This window comes from Chiloscyllium plagiosum, chromosome 30 (assembly GCF_004010195.1).
Source record: "Chiloscyllium plagiosum isolate BGI_BamShark_2017 chromosome 30, ASM401019v2, whole genome shotgun sequence".
Lineage (NCBI taxonomy): Eukaryota > Metazoa > Chordata > Chondrichthyes > Orectolobiformes > Hemiscylliidae > Chiloscyllium > Chiloscyllium plagiosum.
Genome location: NC_057739.1, coordinates 34,576,473 through 34,596,980, shown reverse-complemented (window position 1 = coordinate 34,596,980; position 20,508 = coordinate 34,576,473). Strand labels below are relative to the sequence as shown.

Below are 20,508 nucleotides of genomic sequence, written 5' to 3'. Positions count from 1 at the left end.
CAACGCGTCAGTCACACATCAGTATTCCGCTTAACGCAGGGGAAGAGCTAGGGGCCGAGGTTCCCATTCCGTTTCCAAACATCGAGTCGCTTTCTATCAATAGTTTGTCGGGACCTTTTGTATCTGTTTTGCAGGCTTTCCCTAAATAAGTGGCTTTCTTTCCCTCGTTGAATTCTCTGTTTTTGTTTACACCTTCATTTGTAAAATTCTGAAATACAAATCATGGCAGAGCGTCCAATACAATTCCATTCAGTTTTTTTAAAGAAAATTATATATGGGTCAATAAAGGATTTGCTCTTATTTATTAAAAAAAACTGGAAAAAAACTCAGGTGTGTATATTCAATCGTAGGAGCCTTTGAACGGGTAACGACTGTTGGGATTTGAATAAAATTAGAACAAGCAAGACATACGTTATTGGTTTCGATGGGGACTGAGCACGAACACTATTTCACAGATCAGCTTGGATCCCTTTTATTTATTCTCCCTCCCCCCCCGTTCCTTACTTTTTGATCATTATTTGTTGACAGGGTGTGCAGGTGAAAAGTCTAAGCTCTGTTGTATTTCAGTTGTCTTCTCCCTGTGCAGGGAGCTATGTCCCATCCTGGGCATGGGGAACCGAGCTGAATTCAGTAATCGTTGTTGGGAAGAAGAGAGACAGGTGGAATCGAGATAACTTTGGAAGTCACCATCACATTTAGAGTTACCATAAGACTCTTGCCTAGTTGCAGATTTGTGTGTGTGTGGTCGGGGTGCGTTGGGCCGGAGTCTATTATCATTTCAACCAGATTGAACCAATGAAAATATCAAGTCACAAAACGATTAACCAATGCCACTGGGGAGCCCATACAATCTGAAAATTGTCGCCCTGATTTTATTTTAATGTTAACGAAAAATGTGCATAAATAATTTAACGAGTTTGGAGAAAGTGTTCAGTGTTGACCCTAAAATCTTGGATTTTAAGTCCTAATACAATTTGCAAGTATTTATAATTAACCGGTTCGGATAGGTTAGGTACACCTCCAGGTACAAGTAGGACTTGAATCCAGACCTGCTGACCCAGAGCTAGGGGGTACACTATACAAGAGCACGGGGACAGAGGTCTATGAGCTTGTACATGTTTGAGTATTTTACGTAACAATTTGAGAAACAGAATGATATTTTCTCAAGGTGTTGCATTTCCTAGTTTCTGTCTTTTCGGGGTCATGCTTTTTGGACATTTGTGGGGTCTGGCGGAAATGTTTGTTGTAAGGAAAGTTTGGAATTACGAATTTTGAATGCCTTTAGTGAGACCGTCTTGCTGGGAACAGGAATTGACAGCTCCCTGAAACGCAATCACTGATACAGAACAGTATCACGAGCGATAAAACTCCATCAAATTGCTTGTTGTAGCTGGCGACAGTAAGTCATCCTCCTGTACATGTCCAGCTATCGTCGTTTTACTTGACCGAGGATTCTTACAGTCAGATGCACGTGAACGCAAGTTGAGTTGTGTTGACAGGGTCCGAGCAATATTTAGTTTTCTTTGTCCATTGCAGTTCCTGAGATTATTTGGTTTGATACATTTTGCATCATAAAAAACTGTTCGAACTTTAGCACTGAATGTGTTAAAATCATGTTATCATAATAATTAGGGGATTACCATTTCAGTAGAGATCGAAAACGTTTCAAAATGCGTCATTATATGATTGAGCGTTTTACAATTGTTACTGTCACAAATGACTAAAACACTATTGATTAAGCATATTTCCCTTTCCTGGGCAACTTATCCTTCAAACGACAGAGGATCTTAACCTCCTTTTTACACATCAGTCATGGCACTCTCTAAAGAATTACACCGCATAGTTATTCCCAACTTCCAATAGGTTCCTATACGCCCATTTTGTTGCGTTGTAAATTCAATGCACTTTTTTTTGCAGAGTTCTTAAATCCAAAAAAAATAAGTAAAGCCTGTTCTGAGGATCAGGGAGGAGAAAGTGAGGGCTGCAGATGCTGGAGATCAGAGCTGAAAATGTGTTGCTGGAACAGCAGGTCAGGCAGCATCCAAGGAACAAGAGAATCGACGTTTTGGGCATAAGCCCTTCTGAGGATCCCCCACCCCGCTCTCCCATGACTGGACAAATCTCCAGTAATCCTTAGATGGCTGCAGGATGTGTCTCTGTAACTGCAGACTTTCCTCTTCCTGCATCTGGCGGCAGTTTCCCTCTGCTGCCGATCACACGAAACATCTGGTCTCTATGAAGAGCATTGATTTGTACGGAAGCCTATAACCTGATCTCAAAAAAAAAAGGTCTTCCTTCTACTATGGCAACGTGAAACACACCAATGCAGTAATGTTATTTTTGAGGTTAACTCTTTTTCATTTTAGATATAAATTGACAGTTAACAGCGCAACGATTTATACCCGGCTGTCTTCAGCACCTTTCTTGGTCTTGAGAAACTCCATCAAATCATTGTAAAGTCGGGGATTGTTGCCAAGAATAAATACCTTACATCTTCTTCCGAGCAAAACAACTTAAGCAATTTCCTTTTGTCACTCAAACATCCAAACTGCTCAGATTTGCTGTTCGTGAAACTGCAGAACAGATCACGCCAGCCCCTTCCTCTGTCCTGTTTAAAACTGTAGTCCCAAAGTATAACAATTTTATAAACTTCACAAAAAAAAGCATGCCATCTTTTATTGAATTTAGACACGAAATTATTTATTAAAATGTAACAAATCTACTAGTTACGATAAATGCCAGAATGAATTAATCGCAAAACTAAAACGAGAAATGAAATTTGATTTAATGTTTAACTAAGAATTCAGGTCACTTGTCACACTCTCCAATAAATGTGTGATATAAAATAAATTCTCCGTTTTAAAAGCTCAATTTCTTGATGTGTTTGGAAATTCATAGTTTCAACAAAGGTAAGTTTTATTTCTTGAAATAGTTGCAATCCAGTCGTTAGTAAGTAGGAAAACGAGAGACATCACTCCGGGACAAGCTTGTGAAAACCTTGTTGCTACATTGGATGTGCCGCTTGTCAATAGAAAGCTTGGAAACATAAACTATAATTACTACCCCCATCGCCAAAGGGCTTTTCGCTGTCAGGTTAGGAGTTTCAGAGTATACCCAACGCATAAAGTGTAATATTTCTGGAGAATTTGAAGGCTAAAGTATGCCTAATGAGGGCGTCTTAAGGAAGCTTAAAAAAATCAAACCGGATAGTATTTGTTCATTTCTACTATCGAATGTTACATAGCTCTCATTGAATTGATGAAACATAGCACACAGCTTGTCAACGGTGTTGTATTTCATGGCATGTACATAGTATAAATATTCATTGGTGTTTTATTCCGCAGCTGATTAGTTGGCAGTTGTATTCAGTTTATTAAAGGGTAATTCGTACAATTATATCTGTTGTATTTTCCACATTTAATTCTGACCGCAGTGAGTTGGGATATATTTGTAGAACAACGTGATGGCAACACATTCGTTTCCCTCCCAAGTTTGCCAGCTGTCATCAGAACCACTGTGGTATAAATTCAGAATGGGTTGAATTAGAACCTTTCAGGCTTTTAAACAATAGTTTACGTGCAATAATATCCATTTGGATGTCATGCTGGAACTGAAAGCCCACCTCGTGATTGACCAATTTAATGTGGTCAGTGAGGTGCACCTTTTACAACAGATGTACCTACTGTAACCTGAGAGTGTGTGTGGCCTAGCTCAGCCTCAAAGTAAAGACAACTCGGACCAATGTGAGTTAATACCAGAATTATCATTTGAATTGTATCTACGCCCTGAATTGTAAGTGTTGGACACTGTCCTGGCTGGTTTGAAAGCTCTTTCTCCTCAATCTTTCTAATAAATTGGTCATCACTCCCGTTAAAACGAGTTAGAATAAGAGAGAAAGAAAGGAAAACACACTATCCACAAACAACTCATTGCCCTGATTTCAAGCCGGTGTTGGGGGGGGGGGGGGTTGGGAGGGGGTTTAAGTTAGCAATTTACTCTCAGTTTGGAAATGGAGTTGATTGAAGGAAGGAGTCATCTTATTAAGATAGAAAATGAAGGAAAAAAATACTCTTCATTGCTCTAGACTGGAAACAGGGTGATGGCGAACATAATTTCTGATCAATTTCTTTAATGAGAATTACAGTAAAATCACAAAATATTAAAATTAACCAAGGTATTCCAAATCAACAATGTTTTCTTTAAAGAAACGGCTTCTGTGATAATTAGCATTTTCTAGTGATCATCTTATCATGAGAAATGAAATTATGTCAGCATCATTAATAGGTAAAGTCCTTAATCCGAACGTGCCAGCATCAAAAACAGCTGAGACTAGCAATGTACCGTTCAGAAGTTGTTGGGTCACTGCTCACGAAAATAAAGCATTCGAAGTTAGGGGAGAGTACTGTTTAAATATCAGTGCTGGAAGAATACAGCGGATAACAAGGCACTGTGTCCCTGCCAGCAACGTGATATTTAAACAGTGACCTTCCCTTTTAATCTCCACTGCTAGTTTTAAGTGTGATTTTTAACCATTGAACGACATTTCGTTGCCACCAGTTACATCCCCAGTAACAATGATATTCCGGATCCACAATGAAATGTACCGTTAATTTCGGTGCGCTAAAGGCACGGGTTGATGCACAAAGTTACTCGATCGGATAAAAGGCGACAGCAACAAGGAGGATTTTTCATAAATAGGAAGTGCCATCACTGGCGGTGTTTGGATTAGTGCTGTCAGGGTGTGCGGCACTGAGCCCTGCAAAGCAACATTACTTCCCCAGTAAATCACCAACCGCATGTTTTGCGAGTCAGTGAATTGTAACAACTTTATAACATTTGCACATCCGTTCGCCCCCCTCCACTTCGGCAAAGGCCACGCATCAGATCGAGTCAGTGCAAGGAATTGAAGCTATTCCAGCGGAGGGGATAGTGGAAACAGCGCATTAACTCAAACAGAAAACAAACGTTCATTAATATTAAATAAAACACAAACACAGACACACGAATAAATGTGTTCAGGTGATGGCCGGTACGCTCAGGCTCTAGCGAGTGGTCACATTGGTCTGGACCATACTCCTGGCTGCTGAAACCTCATTCAGGTCTTTATGTTGGAGTCCCTCCGTCAGTGCTCTTTGCAGACGGGGGTAGCTGCTGAGCATGGATTGAAGTTATGCAATTGTACCCATCCCATACTGGCCATCCGTAACAGAGCCATCTCACACCCCTCCATGTACTGCCTTTGTACATTACAGGGAATAACTCAGCCTTGATGATGATTCAAGGACATAGCCTTGTCTCTGGTTTGAAATGACATTGAGAACCTGTTCTCGGCGTTTCCTCGGTTCTTTGTAAGGAATCTTGGTCCGCATAGGACACACACCTGCGGGCAAAACGGGGCTTCACAACTCATGGCGAAGGCACTTCATTCGGACACATTGAGGTTATCCGATACTTTACAGACCTCGCCCCTGGGACGTTGAGTCGATGGAACAAGACGTACCTGTTCCCTATTTAAATTTCTGCAACAAAGTCATATTTCAGCCGCTGGCTGAGTACACACACTGCTGCTGCTGCCCGCTTTGATGAATAAAACTCAGGCTCAAACGGAATGGTTAGAGAAAAAGGAAACAGGCATTGCTTGAAAGAAAATACAATAAAAAGGCTCGAGAGAGGAGGGCAGTTTAGTTTGGCCCTTTCGTGTTTTTTGAAACCTTCAGAATCCACATTCAATCATCTACAATGCAAAATGAAAACGCTCCCTTTCCAACGTGGAAGATCTGAGCTGTGCGCAGCGCTTAATGTATTCTCTGAACAGAAATATAATAAACTACATTGGCGTGTGTGTACACTGGTGAAGAAAGACTCCTGTAGTTCTCCACGGGTTAGAAGACAAAAGAAGTTGCCCGAATGCGTAGGAGAGAGTTATGGCTAAGTGCACAGCAGCTGATTAAATCAAGAAGTTTTTTTTAAAAAAGTATATTTATTTCGAGAAAATCCGCTGTTTAACTACGCTTGTTAGCATGTGAAAGGGTCTGGTAAATCCCTCCGGCCTTGGGCAGGATTGTAGCCGACTCAGGGTTAATGAAGTGGCGGACAGAGTCTCTCTCAGAACAAAAAAAGCAGCACAACAAAACGAGAGGATTCTGCAAGGATTGACTTAAACCCAGGGGATGATGAGAGGTTTCATCTAATCTCATTGCTTAATAATGAAATCAAATAAGGGCACAACAAAGTTTTAAAAAAAATAAATCTATAACCTATCAAACACCAATTCAAAGAACAAAAAAAAACAGGACAGTGGATGAGGTTTACAACAAAGGTCCAATTAAAATTTGAAGGTGAATTCACTTTTTTTTGTTTCAATGTGTTACAAAATTAATCCAATAGTTTTCAAAACTGTGTATTGTTTACAAATGAGAAATAACAGACCAAACCAGAGGCACAGCACAAATGAGTTGGAATACCTTCCAAGAGAAACTCAACTCAACATTAAAGATAATAAAAGAACAGATCTTTGAAAATACAAGAGTCAAACAGGACAAGTGAAATACATTCAAATATTTCCAATTTATTTCTTAAAACATTTTGAATTTCAATAAATGTCTGCCCTATCCTTTAACATAACCTCATTCCAATTGATTTTACATTTCATAAAGGACATTGATTTTAATCAAGATTTGAATTCAGACCACATCAAATAAAATGATTGATAACATCCCAGGTGATGGTACGTTTATAGGTTGGGTTACAGATATTGTTAAAGGTGCCTTCAAACTGCCTGGGAAGTATTTAGAAGTGGGTGAAACCAACCTCATAGTTGAGCTTAAAATTTGAAAGTTAGCAGATTATAAACCCTCAGGTATAAATCAGCCTGGATATCCATGGCAAGTCCTCACAGTAAGCTACAACATGACAGTTCAAGAAGATGCAGAAAAAGTAAATCAAGATGGTGCAAATCTTTAGGTTGATCACACGCGTCTCTTTTTTCACTTCCCCCACAAATACAAGTAAACTTCCTCTCTTTAATAAGCACAATTTGAATAGACACAACAGCAGTTCAGGACTGGGAATTCAAAGGTGATGATTCTGGAATTTGCTGGACCCAGCTAAGTGCTGTTCACTTCATTTTGACGTCACTTAACCTGGGTTAATAGCATCACATTTGACAACGTGCCCGCAGATGTTTGCAGCTTGCTTCAGATGTTTTCAGATTGTGGTCTATGGCTTTTTTTTTAAAAAAAGAGGGCTTCGTTTCTTCTTTCCCTTATAAAAATTTACTCCAAAGCCATTTGAATATTCAGACTGTAGCAACGAAGCCATTTTTTTCTTACCACACAAACGTCCACCCAAGCCAGACCTGAGAAAGGAAAACAAAAATTGAAAGGAGCAATTGCACAGAACAAGTGTCATGTGCGAGTTTAGACAATAAAACAAAGCCATCATGCTATTTTTTATGCAGCAGGATATCAAAAAAAGGGATTACAAGGAGATCCATTCCATGTCTCCTGCTCTCTAGAGTAGCATCAATTCAAACTAGTCTAATAATTTACAAATTTGATTTCCATAAATTCTACAGCAAACATGAAGCAGCAAGTATTTACACATATTATATCACCATCGCATAAATATACCCAGAGCTCAAGTAGTGTTCCTTTAAAAGTAAACAAAGATTTTAAAAAAAAATTTGCAATTTCATATCTTCCTTCCAAACAAAATGTGAATATTGGCAGAATAAATTTCCACACTGAATTTTCAAATTAAAAAAAAAGGCGTGGAACTCTGATTCCCTTGCATCCATTATTTATTCATCTTAAATACTTTGGAAGATCTCACTTTTAAAATATGACAGCAAACATGCATAGGTAAGTGGCATTTACAGACATTGAATGAAATGGAACAGACTTGCCAATCTGAAGCTTTTAAAGAAAACAATTTATTTTCTACTTGGAAATGATTTATTGATATGCAGATGGACAATGGGTTTTCTTCAGAGTAGGCAGACCTCTCTTTTGAATCATTTGCCTTGTAATGCTTTAAAATATAGGAAAGTAGTCGTCTGTTTAGTACCATGTATTTTTGTTAAATAAGTACTGTGTCTCTTCAGAGGGGTTGTTTGTGATGTGAGCAACACAAGCAAAACTCCTTTTCATATGTGGAATTCATCTGTCGCAGAATACAATGACTTAAATAAGCACTTCTGTTCACATTTTCAAAACGTCTTTGCTAGCTTTGTGTATTTTGAGATGCTGTTTTAGCATCTGATTTAATTAGTGATTTCAAACATTTTAAACTGATGAAATGACAAAGAACGCTCACTAAAAGAATTTAGTTGTAATTTTGCAGGAACACTTTGTAACACAGCAAGGACCCCATACCCCCTTAAACAGTCTGGTTATTGAACTGACAAATAAAGTACCTAATCAATAGGTACCCTGATCATCCACAGAGAAAGAATGATGTAGGAATGGCTTAGCCCTCTGACCCATTGCAGGGAGTCACCATAGGATAAAACCTTTTATTTGTAGATTCAAAGAAATAGGATTCCAGACTGTCTTCTGGAGAACATTATTAGGGAACATACAAAATTGGATGCAACTGAAACACTGAAATATTTGCAAGATTTAGGAAAAAAAATCCTAAAGAGAAAAACCTCCAATTGAAGCAGCTGGGGAATACACTGGTACAATTAAAACATTCGCCACCAGAGTAATTGCTTCCAAGAAGTTCATACATTACAATTTCAAATAGAAAGTAAAATTATTAGCAGCTTTACTGCATCTTAAAATTTACAGAATAGTTTAAAAAGTACAGTTGCTCATCAGGGGCTCCCAGTCTGGAACCGTGGAGACACCAGTCCAGTCAGTGCAATGAAAAACCCAGAGAAGAGTACCACTGTTTACTGAACTGGATTTAGGTAGTCATCTTTAATACCATCTTTTGTTTCTAATTATTACTCAAATAATTAATATAGAAAAGCTGAAGCTTTCATACAGTATCACATGCAAGAGTGATATGGTTCAAACCGACAGCACTTGACTATATGTGTACTCTCATCTGAAACTACGCGTGGAGCTCAGAAGAATGAGGGGTATATCATTGAAATATACAGGAATTTTAAGGGACTTGCCAGGGTAAATGTTGAGATGGTGCACTGCTCCTTTTGGGACAGTCTAGGACCAGGGGACATAGCCTCACCAATTTAAGACTGAGATAAGAAAGGTTTTCCTCGATCATGGTTCAGTATCTTTTGAACATCTTACCAGAGACAGCTGTGGGGGCACAGCCCTTGTGTATATTTTAAGGCTGAGATCAATAGATTCTTGATCAGTAGGGTATTCAAGGGGAAAGAGTGAGAAAATGGACATGAGGAATGTCAGGTAAGCCATGATCAAACATATTGCAAAACAAGCTTGAGGGACTGAACAGCCGACTCCTATTCCTTATGGTCTCATGACAATATACCTGATGTGCATTTTCACTTTTCAGTAAGAGTTCAAATACAGGCCTGTGTGTTATTCTTCTTGTTGATATTTTGTTCACAGATATTGTAATTGACCTCTGGAGCAGATGGAACTTGAACCTAGATCTCCCTGCTCCAGAGGTAGGAAAGTTACCATTATACACAACAGCTCCTTATTGCCCTGCCTATATACTGAAAAACAGCTCAGATGAGACTGTGGCAAATAATTGGCTGTTTAATCACATTAGAAAAGTTTAGATCAGTAATTGCTGGCTGTGACAGTTAAGAACACCGATGGGAGCACGCGGTGTCGACCAACACCCTGGAGTTGTTCAGAGAAAGGTGGGCGCCGCAGGGAGTGGAGCGCATCATTTCTACCTCCAACTCTATTTTGATTTAGTCCCTACCCTCCCCTTCACTGTTTTTGATCACACAGCACTGCCCTTTGATGTGAAGGGCAGTGTTTGTCACTGGCCACCCGGGTGTTTTCCTATCTTCCTGGTGGTGGAATTTGAATAATTCGTGCACTTTGTGTCTTTCACTGTGTCTCACACCTGCACACACACACCATGGGTGCTGGGGATAAAATAAGCACTACCGCACTTAGGCGGTAGTGTAGGGGTTAAAAAACAAAACAAAACAAAAAAAAATAAACATACATGACGTTAGAGCCCGGATGTCCTTGGAGAAGGAACACGCGGTGTCCACCAACACCCTGGAGTTGTTCAGGGAGAGGTGGGCGCCGCAGGGAGTGGAGTGCATTATTTCTTCCTCCAACTAAAAAAGAAAAAAAAAATTAACAGGGTTGTGGATTCTGCCTGCCCCTCTTCCACAGTTACATTAGAAAAAAAAATTAACAGGGTTGTAGCCTGTGCCCCACAACCTGAGCCGCCTCCGAAATTTTAATTTTGTTTCCTTAAAAAACACCGACGGGGTCTCAAATACCTATAATTAGGTTATGGACTTCTGTGATAGCTTGACAAATAGCACTATACTACAGCCAAGCAAAGGGGCAGGGGATAGGATACCTAATTTAAATGGTTAACAAATGACACACCTTATTTGAGTTCTGCATTACTTACAGTTTTAGTGCAGTCAATGACAAACAACTCTGGATTTGAGTTACCCCCATAGATCTGCAGGTTTTCAGTTAAGATGTAAAATGTTTTTGACCAATGGGAGATCACAAGTTTACAAGTGTCATTTGGTGGAACAGCAGAAAGAAAAGTCAAGAATGCAGAGGTGAGGTGGTGGCACTCCACTTCAATGCAGCTCAGTGTCAGATAAAAGCCATAGAGGGGCTGACCGACTACTCATTAATTCAAATTAGAGTCAGATAGTTTGACCAATAATTTTGTTTTTTTTCCCAGATACAGAAGAGAATACAGCAAGTTGTCTTTTAATTACCACTAACTGGCAGAATAGACAAATGTATGAAACAGGAAGCAGTAGACCTTTCAGCCCCTCATGTCTGTTTTGCTATTCAATAAGATCCCGGCTGATCTGTTTTTGTTTCGAATTCCACATTTCCATTTATCGCTCATAATTTTTGATTCCTTTGCTGAGCTGGAATTTATTAACCTCCAACTTAAAAACATTCCATTATTCTGCTTCCATGGTCTTGTATGGCAGAAAGTTCCAAAGTTAAAGAAAGAAGCATGCACTCCCCAAAAGTCCATCAGACTCATTATTCACTTGGTTGGTACAATGAAAGGATATTAGGTAATGAAACATATAAAGACACCGCATTAACTCTAAATATATTTCGGACAGCTTGCAATGATAATATACTCCTTAATCTAAAGCAAAACAAAACAGCCTCTAGAGGAAGGAAATTCTCAGTGCACAAAGACGATGATTAACATACTTTGTGACTTGTGTTTCTCCCCTCTCCAATTCAGCTTTATGTAGTTAAACTGTTCACCATTAAACACCAATCATTTCTGGACCCCCAAAGAGATGCTTTTTCAGAGAGAATGAAGGGTAATCATAAGCATTTTTGCATTTTCTCTCCACTGATGATTCATTTACGAGTGTGGCATACATACTTCAGAGGAAACCACTTATTTCCAAAATTGACCTGCCTATTGTCTCCAAGTTAATTCAAAGCTTTAAGTATTTATTTTCTGCAATCGAGGCTACTGCAACTTGTGAAGTCAGTCAAGAAAGGGAGCAAAATAAAAGTTCTCAGGAGCTAGGAAAAGGAGTTTGCATGAGAATAATCTACTGGAGGGAAAAAAAGGCTCAACAGTTTCTCCTGTCAGATGTCTTCAGCTCTCCAACTGTTCCTTCAGCACCACGAGGTGCTAACAACGTATGAATAATGGAGGTATGGGGCAGCATTACATTAACTTTCATTCTGTACTTAATTACATTTGAATTGAGACTTCAGATGTAACAACTTGAGAGTGAAATGTATAGGAAGAAAGTCAACTCAAAATTTTAGTAAAATTATGAAATTAAGACTAAAATCCACATACAACTCTCAAAACCCGGGACAGCTCTGTACTCAGTTGATTCCTGCTCTATCAAAACTCCCATTCTGATCAAGCTTTACAACGGTAGATGACAATCATGCAGTGGCAGTAGAGACCATTGTATGAGCAGTTAAAAAAAAGTGAACTCAAATATTGTTTCGCCGTGATATGGTAAATCGGAACAGGAACCATCTTTACTGCATTTGAAAAGTGGGAATGTACCTTATGCATGAAATTTCAATTCCAGATTCCTATTAAAAATACATTGCACAACAAATGGCTAACTCCACCTCCTCTCATCTTGAAATGCAAAAACTCTTCCCAAAATTACAGGCAGTAAAGGCAAGATCAGTAACTTGGCAAGTGTTTTCCATTCTATGGAGGACCACACAATTTCACATTATTTTTACACTTATACAAGGTAGATGGACAAACACAACTAGAAAGTAAACAACAGTTTCAAAGGTCTTTATAATTCAAAACATCATCGAAACAAAGTGATATTCAGCCACATTAATAACAAGCTGACAACACCCATATAACAGATTCACACCATATAATATTACATTCAAATTGTTCTTCAAGGTCTACACAGTTCACTCATGGGAGAGGATTCATTGACATTTCATGGAAGCAAAATGTTTCGATGCATGGTTGATGAGCCTTCTCCCCAATGGATTCTTTGTCAGCAAAATCCTCTTTCTCCAAAGCCACACTTGAGAAAGCAATGACAAGACACTCAGCACAATAGAATATTTTATGTGAATTTTCGTTAGAATTTTTGATCAGAACAGAAATAGTGACCAGCCCTCAAAGGGTTAAAACCAACAGCAAATTGTGTAATCCTGTGATACACTGCTGTCCCTCATCACGGAGCATCCCACTGCACTAACGACTGTCAGTGCATTATTACTGAGGATCAAAGCCCCCAACCCTGTCTCACATGCTCTTTATCAGCTAATCACTCTATTCATCTCTGAATAATCACTCTGCTAAATCCTCTCCCTATCTCCCAGCACATGGGTATTTGATTCCTGATGGCCATCTGCCGGTAAGGGTCAAGCAGCAGAGTCGAGCCTCTTGTCCCCAGTGGACTTCTCTTGGGAAGTCTGGTCCCTGACAGTGCTTTCTGCTCAGCATTACAGACACGTTAGTGGATGGCTGCAAACGAGTTAAAAGACAATCAGGGAATCAAGGTGATGTCACCTTCTAAGATTGGCGAATTCCTTATTTACTTTCATGGTGAGTAATTTAAATAAAACATTATTAGTAATGTAATATGTAAATAGAGGCAATTTACTGAATAAAGTCAATACAAAATGTATAAAGTCAAGACTATTTCTTTCAATGGTCTTCAATAATTTGGTCACATTTATGAATTTTCTGTTTGCTGCAAAGTTAACCTGTTTATAAAAGTGGCACAGCAGTACTTCAATCATGCTGTCACCCACATTGTTGCAAAATTGGACGTTCACTTCCCTCCCACAATCTAAATGATTTAGAAACCTAACCCTATCATGTTGGATTAATCAATCTAATTTGCCTCCCGTATTTCTCTTGCTCTAATACTGACGTTTATTTGATCTTTGCCCATGTCTCTTGATTAAAATAAAATTCACACAAATCTTTCTAATTCTCACCTTTAAGTAGTACTTAACGGATCCCAAATCCATGCGAGTGGAACACAACAGAAATGTTAGTGTCCAAAATGAGAAAGAATTAAAAATTGCTTCTTTATTCAAGAAGGAGAATTTTACCCCAAATGCACAATAAAAAATAATGCAACTTTCTACGCTCTGTTTAAATCTTTCACCACTACAAAATGTCAGTTGCATAATTAATGTATAAATATAAGCACATATTACACCAAGATTGAATGTGATACAGTACTATGTGCTCTATAGGTTTTTAAAAAAATTCAACAATTCCCAAAGGGCACAATGTTAAAACTAGAAAAACAGCTGAAAACTCTAATTCCTGCTAACACGTTGTAATGTGGGAGATTACTTTCCAATTTGTGAACATATGTATATTATTGAGAAAAGTGTAAAGCCAATAGGAAAACAAACTTCTTCAGAATGCATGGACACTTCATCCTTGGGAAATATAAAGTAGAAGGCTATCACTAAAGCAAAATACAGCTGCTGCCACATTCTGCCACGCTTTCACCTTCAAATGGGATTATGGGATAACTGGTTGGTATGAGCTGCAGTGTCTGCCATGGCTGTCATCAACACTGGTTTATGATGGACAGATGAGGAACATGTTTCCCCTGTGTCTCACATTGTGGCATTGGACACTCCTTTGTCAAAAGACTGAGTCAAAAACTGCTACAACTTATCCAATGCAGTGAAGGTTAGATCAATGTCTGATTCAAACTTAAATTCTAGTGGTGCTGCTGTGATGAACTCAGAGTGAATTACAATTTTAGAACAAAAAAGTCTTTGCCCTAAATTCAACACAAAATATAAAGCAATGATGCATTTTATAATGCCAGGTAGAGTCTTAATAACTTTAAACCATTTAGGAGCTGTCTATTGTTAGAAATAGTTTAACTTTTTGCTTGATGGAAAGAATCTCTCTTTATAGTGTGTAACACAAATACTGAGGGCATGTAGCAAACTAGCCATCAATAAAATGCTCTACTTGTACCAATTTCTTAGCAAAAGAGATTTACAAAGCAGATACTAGAAGCTTTCTCTGTATTTACTGAAGGAAAAGTAAGTTGCATTGATATGTCGTCAATAAATCTAAGCCCCTAAACTGCTGCCAACAGTCAAAGCACACCAGACAAGAGACTCAAAGAATGGCAGCTACATGTGATAAAAAAATCCCCATTGTTTCTGTTGTAAGGATTATAGAATAAAACCTCAGGGATCCCTGCAACTGAGGGTGCACCATTCACAAACAGACAGCAGCATTAGACGCTAAATACAATCTGATCAGCTGAATGGGAGCCAGTTGTGAGCAACTACCCTAATAACATTAATTTTGTTCTTATCATCTATTTTTGATCACTAATTTCTGTCTCTTGCAGGCTATTCTCCATGAATTCTTCTGATTTTTGCAATTTGGACCACCTATCTTTACGCAAACCATTTCAGTACTATTCTATATACTGCCAGCAGGAGGTGCAATTCTACCGAGGCAATCTATCCTCTAGTGTTCTATCTAGCAGATTAATTACGAATTAGCAAAATGCCCCAAGATGTCTTTTGGACACAGGGCCATTCAATGCTGGAATTTTACACTGTTTACTATCTTAATGCTTGGTGACAGTCACGACACTTCGTGTTACCAGATATTTGAACATTAAATGGAACAGAGATGATTAGATAGATATTTATTCAGAGAACATTATAGGATGGAAATGCAATTCAAGACGATCAGTTCCCCTGACTCTAAAGAACAAATTCCTGCAGTAAGTTCACCACTTAGTCCCAGTTATTTATAATATTTTGTGGTATTGTGGCAAATGAAGTAAGAAATGGAATCTAGCAGAAGGTTCACAGGAACTTTAGGTAAGTCATGTTCTTTCATAGAAGTTATGAAACAGAAAGATGTAAATCAGCCCATCAAATTTGTACTGGTGAGTTTTTTTTTCATACAAAATGTCTTCATAAATCAATTTTACATGTTTTGCATTCTTTGAACACTCTTATTCTGTGATGAGGCGATTACCTTTCAAAGTACTAATGGAGACAACTTCAGTAATATTTATTGCAAAGAATTCTACATTTATTCTTCTAATCTTTGTGAAATCTCCTTTTCCCTCTCTCCTTAGTTTAGCAAAAAATATTCACTTTATCATGCCATTAAAGAATGAAAACCATCGTGTTTACCTGACCAGAAACCTCTCGTCTTGACATTTTCCTCAGCTCCAAATCCAGTCCTATAGTCATAGAGCTGCACAGCATGGAAATAGACCCTTCAGTCAACTCATCCATGCTGACCAGATATCCTAAATTAATCTTGTCCCACCTGCCAGCATTTGGCACATATCCTTCTAAACCCTTCCCATTTATATACCCATCCAGATGCATTTTAAATGTTGTAATTGTACCAGGCTCCACCACTTCCTCTGGCAGCTCATTCCATACATGAACAATCCTCTGCATGAGAAAATTGCTCCTTACGTCCCTTTTAAACCTTTCCTCTCTCATCTTAAATCTATGTCCTCTAGTTTTGGATTCCCCCATCCCAGGGAAAACACCTTGTCTATTCACCTTTTCCGTGCCCCTCATGATTTTATAACTTCTAAAGTTACTCTTTGTATCTCCCTCTTATCTCTAGTTAAATCAAAATTTATATACTTTGGCTCTTTTCAATTGTTCTTATGTCACACATTAGGGTATCTCAGGTAGATCTTGTGCAAGTTGAGTACAACTATCCCTTTGATTTCGTATTCTGTGCCTGTACTTTTAAAACAAGGATTGAGAGTCTAATCCATAGCCTCTTACTTCACTGCCACCTTTAACAATCATATTTTTAAGCTATTTCTTCTTCCCATATTCTTATTTCCAAAGTGTATTATTTCATATATACATTGAATTGTATTAGCTACCTACCTTCTCATCTAAGCTGTAGTCTTCCGCATCAGTCGTAATAGTTTGCCACATTCCAAAATTTGTCATCAACAAATTTCCACATTGTTCATTCACTTCCCATGTCTAGTTCCCAGCCATTGTAGTGGTGGGGTTTCTAAACTGACTTTGGGGTGGCACGGTGGCTCAGTGGTTAGCACTGCTGCCTCACAGCACCAGGGTCCCAGGTTTGATTCTAACATCAGATGACTGTCTGTGTGGAGTTTGCACATTCTCCCTGTGTCTGCATTGGTTTCATCTAGGTGCTCCGGTTTCCTCCCACAGTCCAAATATGCGCAGGTCAGGTGAATTGGCCATGCTAAATTGCCCATAGTGTTAGGTGCATTAGTCAGAGGGAAATGGGTCTAGGTGGGTTACTCTTCGGAGGGTCTGTGTGGACTGGTTGGCCGAAGGGCCTGTTTCCACACGAGGGAATCTAATCTAGTTAATTTAGGTTTATAGTAAGTTATATTATCCCATCACAGATCTATGAAGAGCATTATTTATCACATTTGCCCAAGAAACCTTCCCACGTCTACCCTTTTTCTTCCATCCTCCAAAATTCATCTATGCACAGAATATGACAAACATATTTGGTCATTCAGATCATCATGCTTGTATTAATTCTTTGATATGACTACACCTCCCTAAATTCCATCTTTGTTATAAGTCTCTTACTTCAAATTAGTTTTGAAAAACCAATGCAATATTCTGCAGTTTCTTGTATTAATTGTCATTTGTTCATCATTTTCATAAGATGGAGAAACAGAAATAGAAACAAATCAGAACATCTATTTAACAAGTGACTCCTGCTACATCACATAATTGCAAAACACCGACCTGCCAAACTTCAGGATTTTAGTGTTTCTGCCAACTCTCTTCAGCTGTGAAGGCAATTTCCTGGATTGGCAGCAAATTCTATCCATATATTCCTCCCCACGCCATAGTTCAATTTCTTTATATCGGCTTGATGACAATATAAAACCAAGAACTGACATTTGTATTGGGATTTTAATGCAAAGAAAAATGTGCTACAAGGCACTTTGCTGAAGGGCAATTAGAAGGCTTTAAGGAATGTTAAAACAGGTAGGGGAGATGGTGCGGCATGTGTATTTAGAGAAGCAAATCCAGAGTGTTAAAACCAGATTCCTGAAATCATAGCTAACAACACTGATATGAAGGGGTGGGTTTGGTGGGATGTGGAAGAGGTCAGCCTGATGCCGGAGGGCTCCTGTCGCCCACGAATCTGTAAACCCAGCAAGTCAATATCTCTCAGGAAGGATGGCTTAAACAAAAATCTATAAACAAACTATCAGCTCCTGTACTGGTTTTACTTTAAGATAAAAATCATCTTTATTTCAATTTCTAATTCGTGGACAAGCTTAAATCAATAGGCCAAATCCACACAGGCTGCAAATCATTAGACAATCTAATTTACACACTAGGATGTAATATAATTCTGAGCTGTGTTAAGAATAGTTGCAAATATTACATTTAAAAGGTATAAAAGGTTAAAAGAAAATAAAACCTTAGAGTTAATTATAGACAGTTGTATCAGTCTACTTCCAAGCAATAGTTATCAACAGCTAAGCAATACAGGAAAAGAACTAATTATAACTGAAACCCAGTCTGCTACAAAAGTAGGATTCTTCACCAGGGAACCCAACAGCACCAAATGACAATGCTAAGTTTCACTCAAAAAAAAAGGCCCAACTTGCCAGCTGACAGGAGCATCCTTAGCTAACAGGTGCTCAGTTTACACAAAACTCTTATTGCTTATTATACTAGGTAACAGCTGTTTACTGCACCAGTTTCCCCCAAGCAATCCCCTGACACACAGAGGGAGACAAGTGAGTGTTTTGAATCAGGTCAAATTTAAATCGTTGCCTATTCTATTAGGTGCAGCACAAGCTGTGAACTGACACATTACTACAGGCTTTACAGAGACTAATAAAACCAAGTTATTGTTAGTAAACAGACCTTTTAAAATTAGACCTTTTAATTAACATTAAATTGTTTGATGAGCACAACAGAAGAGCATAATAGTTTTGATTTTTTTTGCTAAGTGTTCTCACCAGTTAGCTTTCAGTTACAAAGATAAACAAATATGAAGGATCTTCATCCAGGTCAGGGAAATATTTGAAAAAAAAATTAACAAATCTCTACTCTCCTTCTTAGAAGATAAGCAAAGCAGGCAGAAAGTTTGATTTACAAAATATTATTATAGATGATGTTCAGTTCAATTAAAAAGACAGATACAGTACTGAAGTAAGTATTTCCAAAGTTTGCAATGTGTAGATTCAGTGACACAGCAAGGAAATGGCATTCTTTTTCTATTTACAAAATCAAATTCATCCAGTCCCCAAGTATTTTGCTATTTTTCTTCTAGGACAACAGAAAAGGTTAACCACCTTACGCTGGAGGTGAAAGACTTGATGGTTTTGAAGCAAACCAGGCTCCAAAATTACCCATTTATGATTTTCAAGAAGTTGCCACCCATACACCCTCAGAAGGGCTAGTCAGTATAATCAGTTGAATTTTTATTGTTAGCCATAGTTGCCACTTTAATGAAGTGAATGTAGCAGCTATAGTTTGCAAACAGTAAGCCCCCACAAACAGCAGGATGACAATGGCTGGTTAAACTGTTTTTGTGTTGCTGACTGAAGAATAAATATTGACTATGACAGTGCCAATGACTCCTCGTCTCTTCTCTGAGAAAGTACCATGGAAATTACATGCCAAGGAGAAAGTGAGGACTGCAGATGCTGGAGATCAGAGTTGAAAAGTATAGCACTGGAAAGGCACAGCAGGTCTGGCAGCATCCGAGGAGCAGGAGAATCAATGTTTCAGGCATAAGCCCTTCATCAGGAATGCGTTAAGGGGTGAAAGGGGCTGAGAGATAAATAGGAGGGTGGGAGTGGGACTGGGGGAGAAGGTATTTGGGAAGGTGATAGGCAGATGCTGGTGGGGGGTGATGGTGATACATCAGAGGGAAGGGTGAGCAGATAGGTGGGAAGGAAGATGGATAGGTGGGACAGTTCAAGAGGGCATTGCCGAATTGGATAGTTGGATCTAGGATGAGATGGGGGGGTGGGGAGATGAGGAAACTTGTTAAATCAACATTGATGCAATGTGGTTGGAGGGTCCCAAGGCAGAAGATGAGTTGCTTTTCCTTCAGGGTCGGTGGGAGTGGGGGGCTTGGATTTCACAGTGGTGGTGGCTCAGGACTTACATGTCCTTGGCGGAGTGGGAGGGGGAGGTGGAGTGGTTGTCCACAGGACGGTGGGGTTGTTTTATGCGTGTGTCCCAGAGATGTTCCCTGAAACATTCTGAGAGTTGGTGTCCTGTCTCCCCAATGTAGAGGAGACCACATCGAAAGCAACTGACACAGTAGATGAGGTGTTTGGTTGTGCAGGAAAATCTCTGCTAGATGTGGAGGGATCCTTTGGAGCCTTGGACAGAGGTGAGGGGGGAGGTGTGGGCGCAGGTTTGACACCTCTTGCAGCGGCAAGGGAAGGTGACAGGAGTGGAGGGTGGATTGTTGGGGGCGTGGACCTAATGATGGAGTTGCGGAGGGAATGGTCTCTGTGGAGTGCTGATATGGGTGGGTAGGGAAATATATCTCTGGAGGTGGGGTGTGATTGTAGGTGGCAGAAATGGCAGAAGAAAATGTGCTGTATCTGGAGATTGGTGAGATGGATGGTAAGGACTAGGAGGTTTCCATCCTTGTTGCGGTTGGAGAGGTGGGGTTCAAGGGCAGAGGTGCAGGAAGTAGAGGAGATACACTGGATGGCATTGTTGATCACGCAGATGGGGAAATTGCGGTCTTTGAAATATGAGGCCATCTGGGATATCCTGGAGTGGAAATGCTCCCCATGGCAGCAAATATGGTGGAAGCAGAGTAATTGGGAGTAAGGGATAGCATTTTTACCGGAAGCAGGGTGGAATGAGGTGTAGTCCAGGTAGCTGTGGGAGTCTGTAGGTTTGT

General features: G+C 39.3%; 1 protein-coding gene across 2 annotated transcripts in view; it reads right to left on the bottom strand.

The window, feature by feature from the left end:
* Positions 1-6,548: 6,548 nt before the first annotated feature.
* The window catches only part of ddx31 (DEAD (Asp-Glu-Ala-Asp) box polypeptide 31), an 89,765-nt gene continuing 75,805 nt past the window's right edge, over positions 6,549-20,508 (bottom strand). Inside the window, exon 20 of one of the 2 annotated variants that reach the window (XM_043720329.1) lies at positions 6,549-7,357. In XM_043720329.1, coding sequence (XP_043576264.1) covers positions 7,219-7,357 — 139 coding nt within the window. In that variant the 3' untranslated portion in view covers positions 6,549-7,218. Of the gene's footprint in view, positions 7,358-12,477; positions 12,653-20,508 lie in introns of those variants that run through there. The other variant, XM_043720330.1, reaches the window with a different exon arrangement.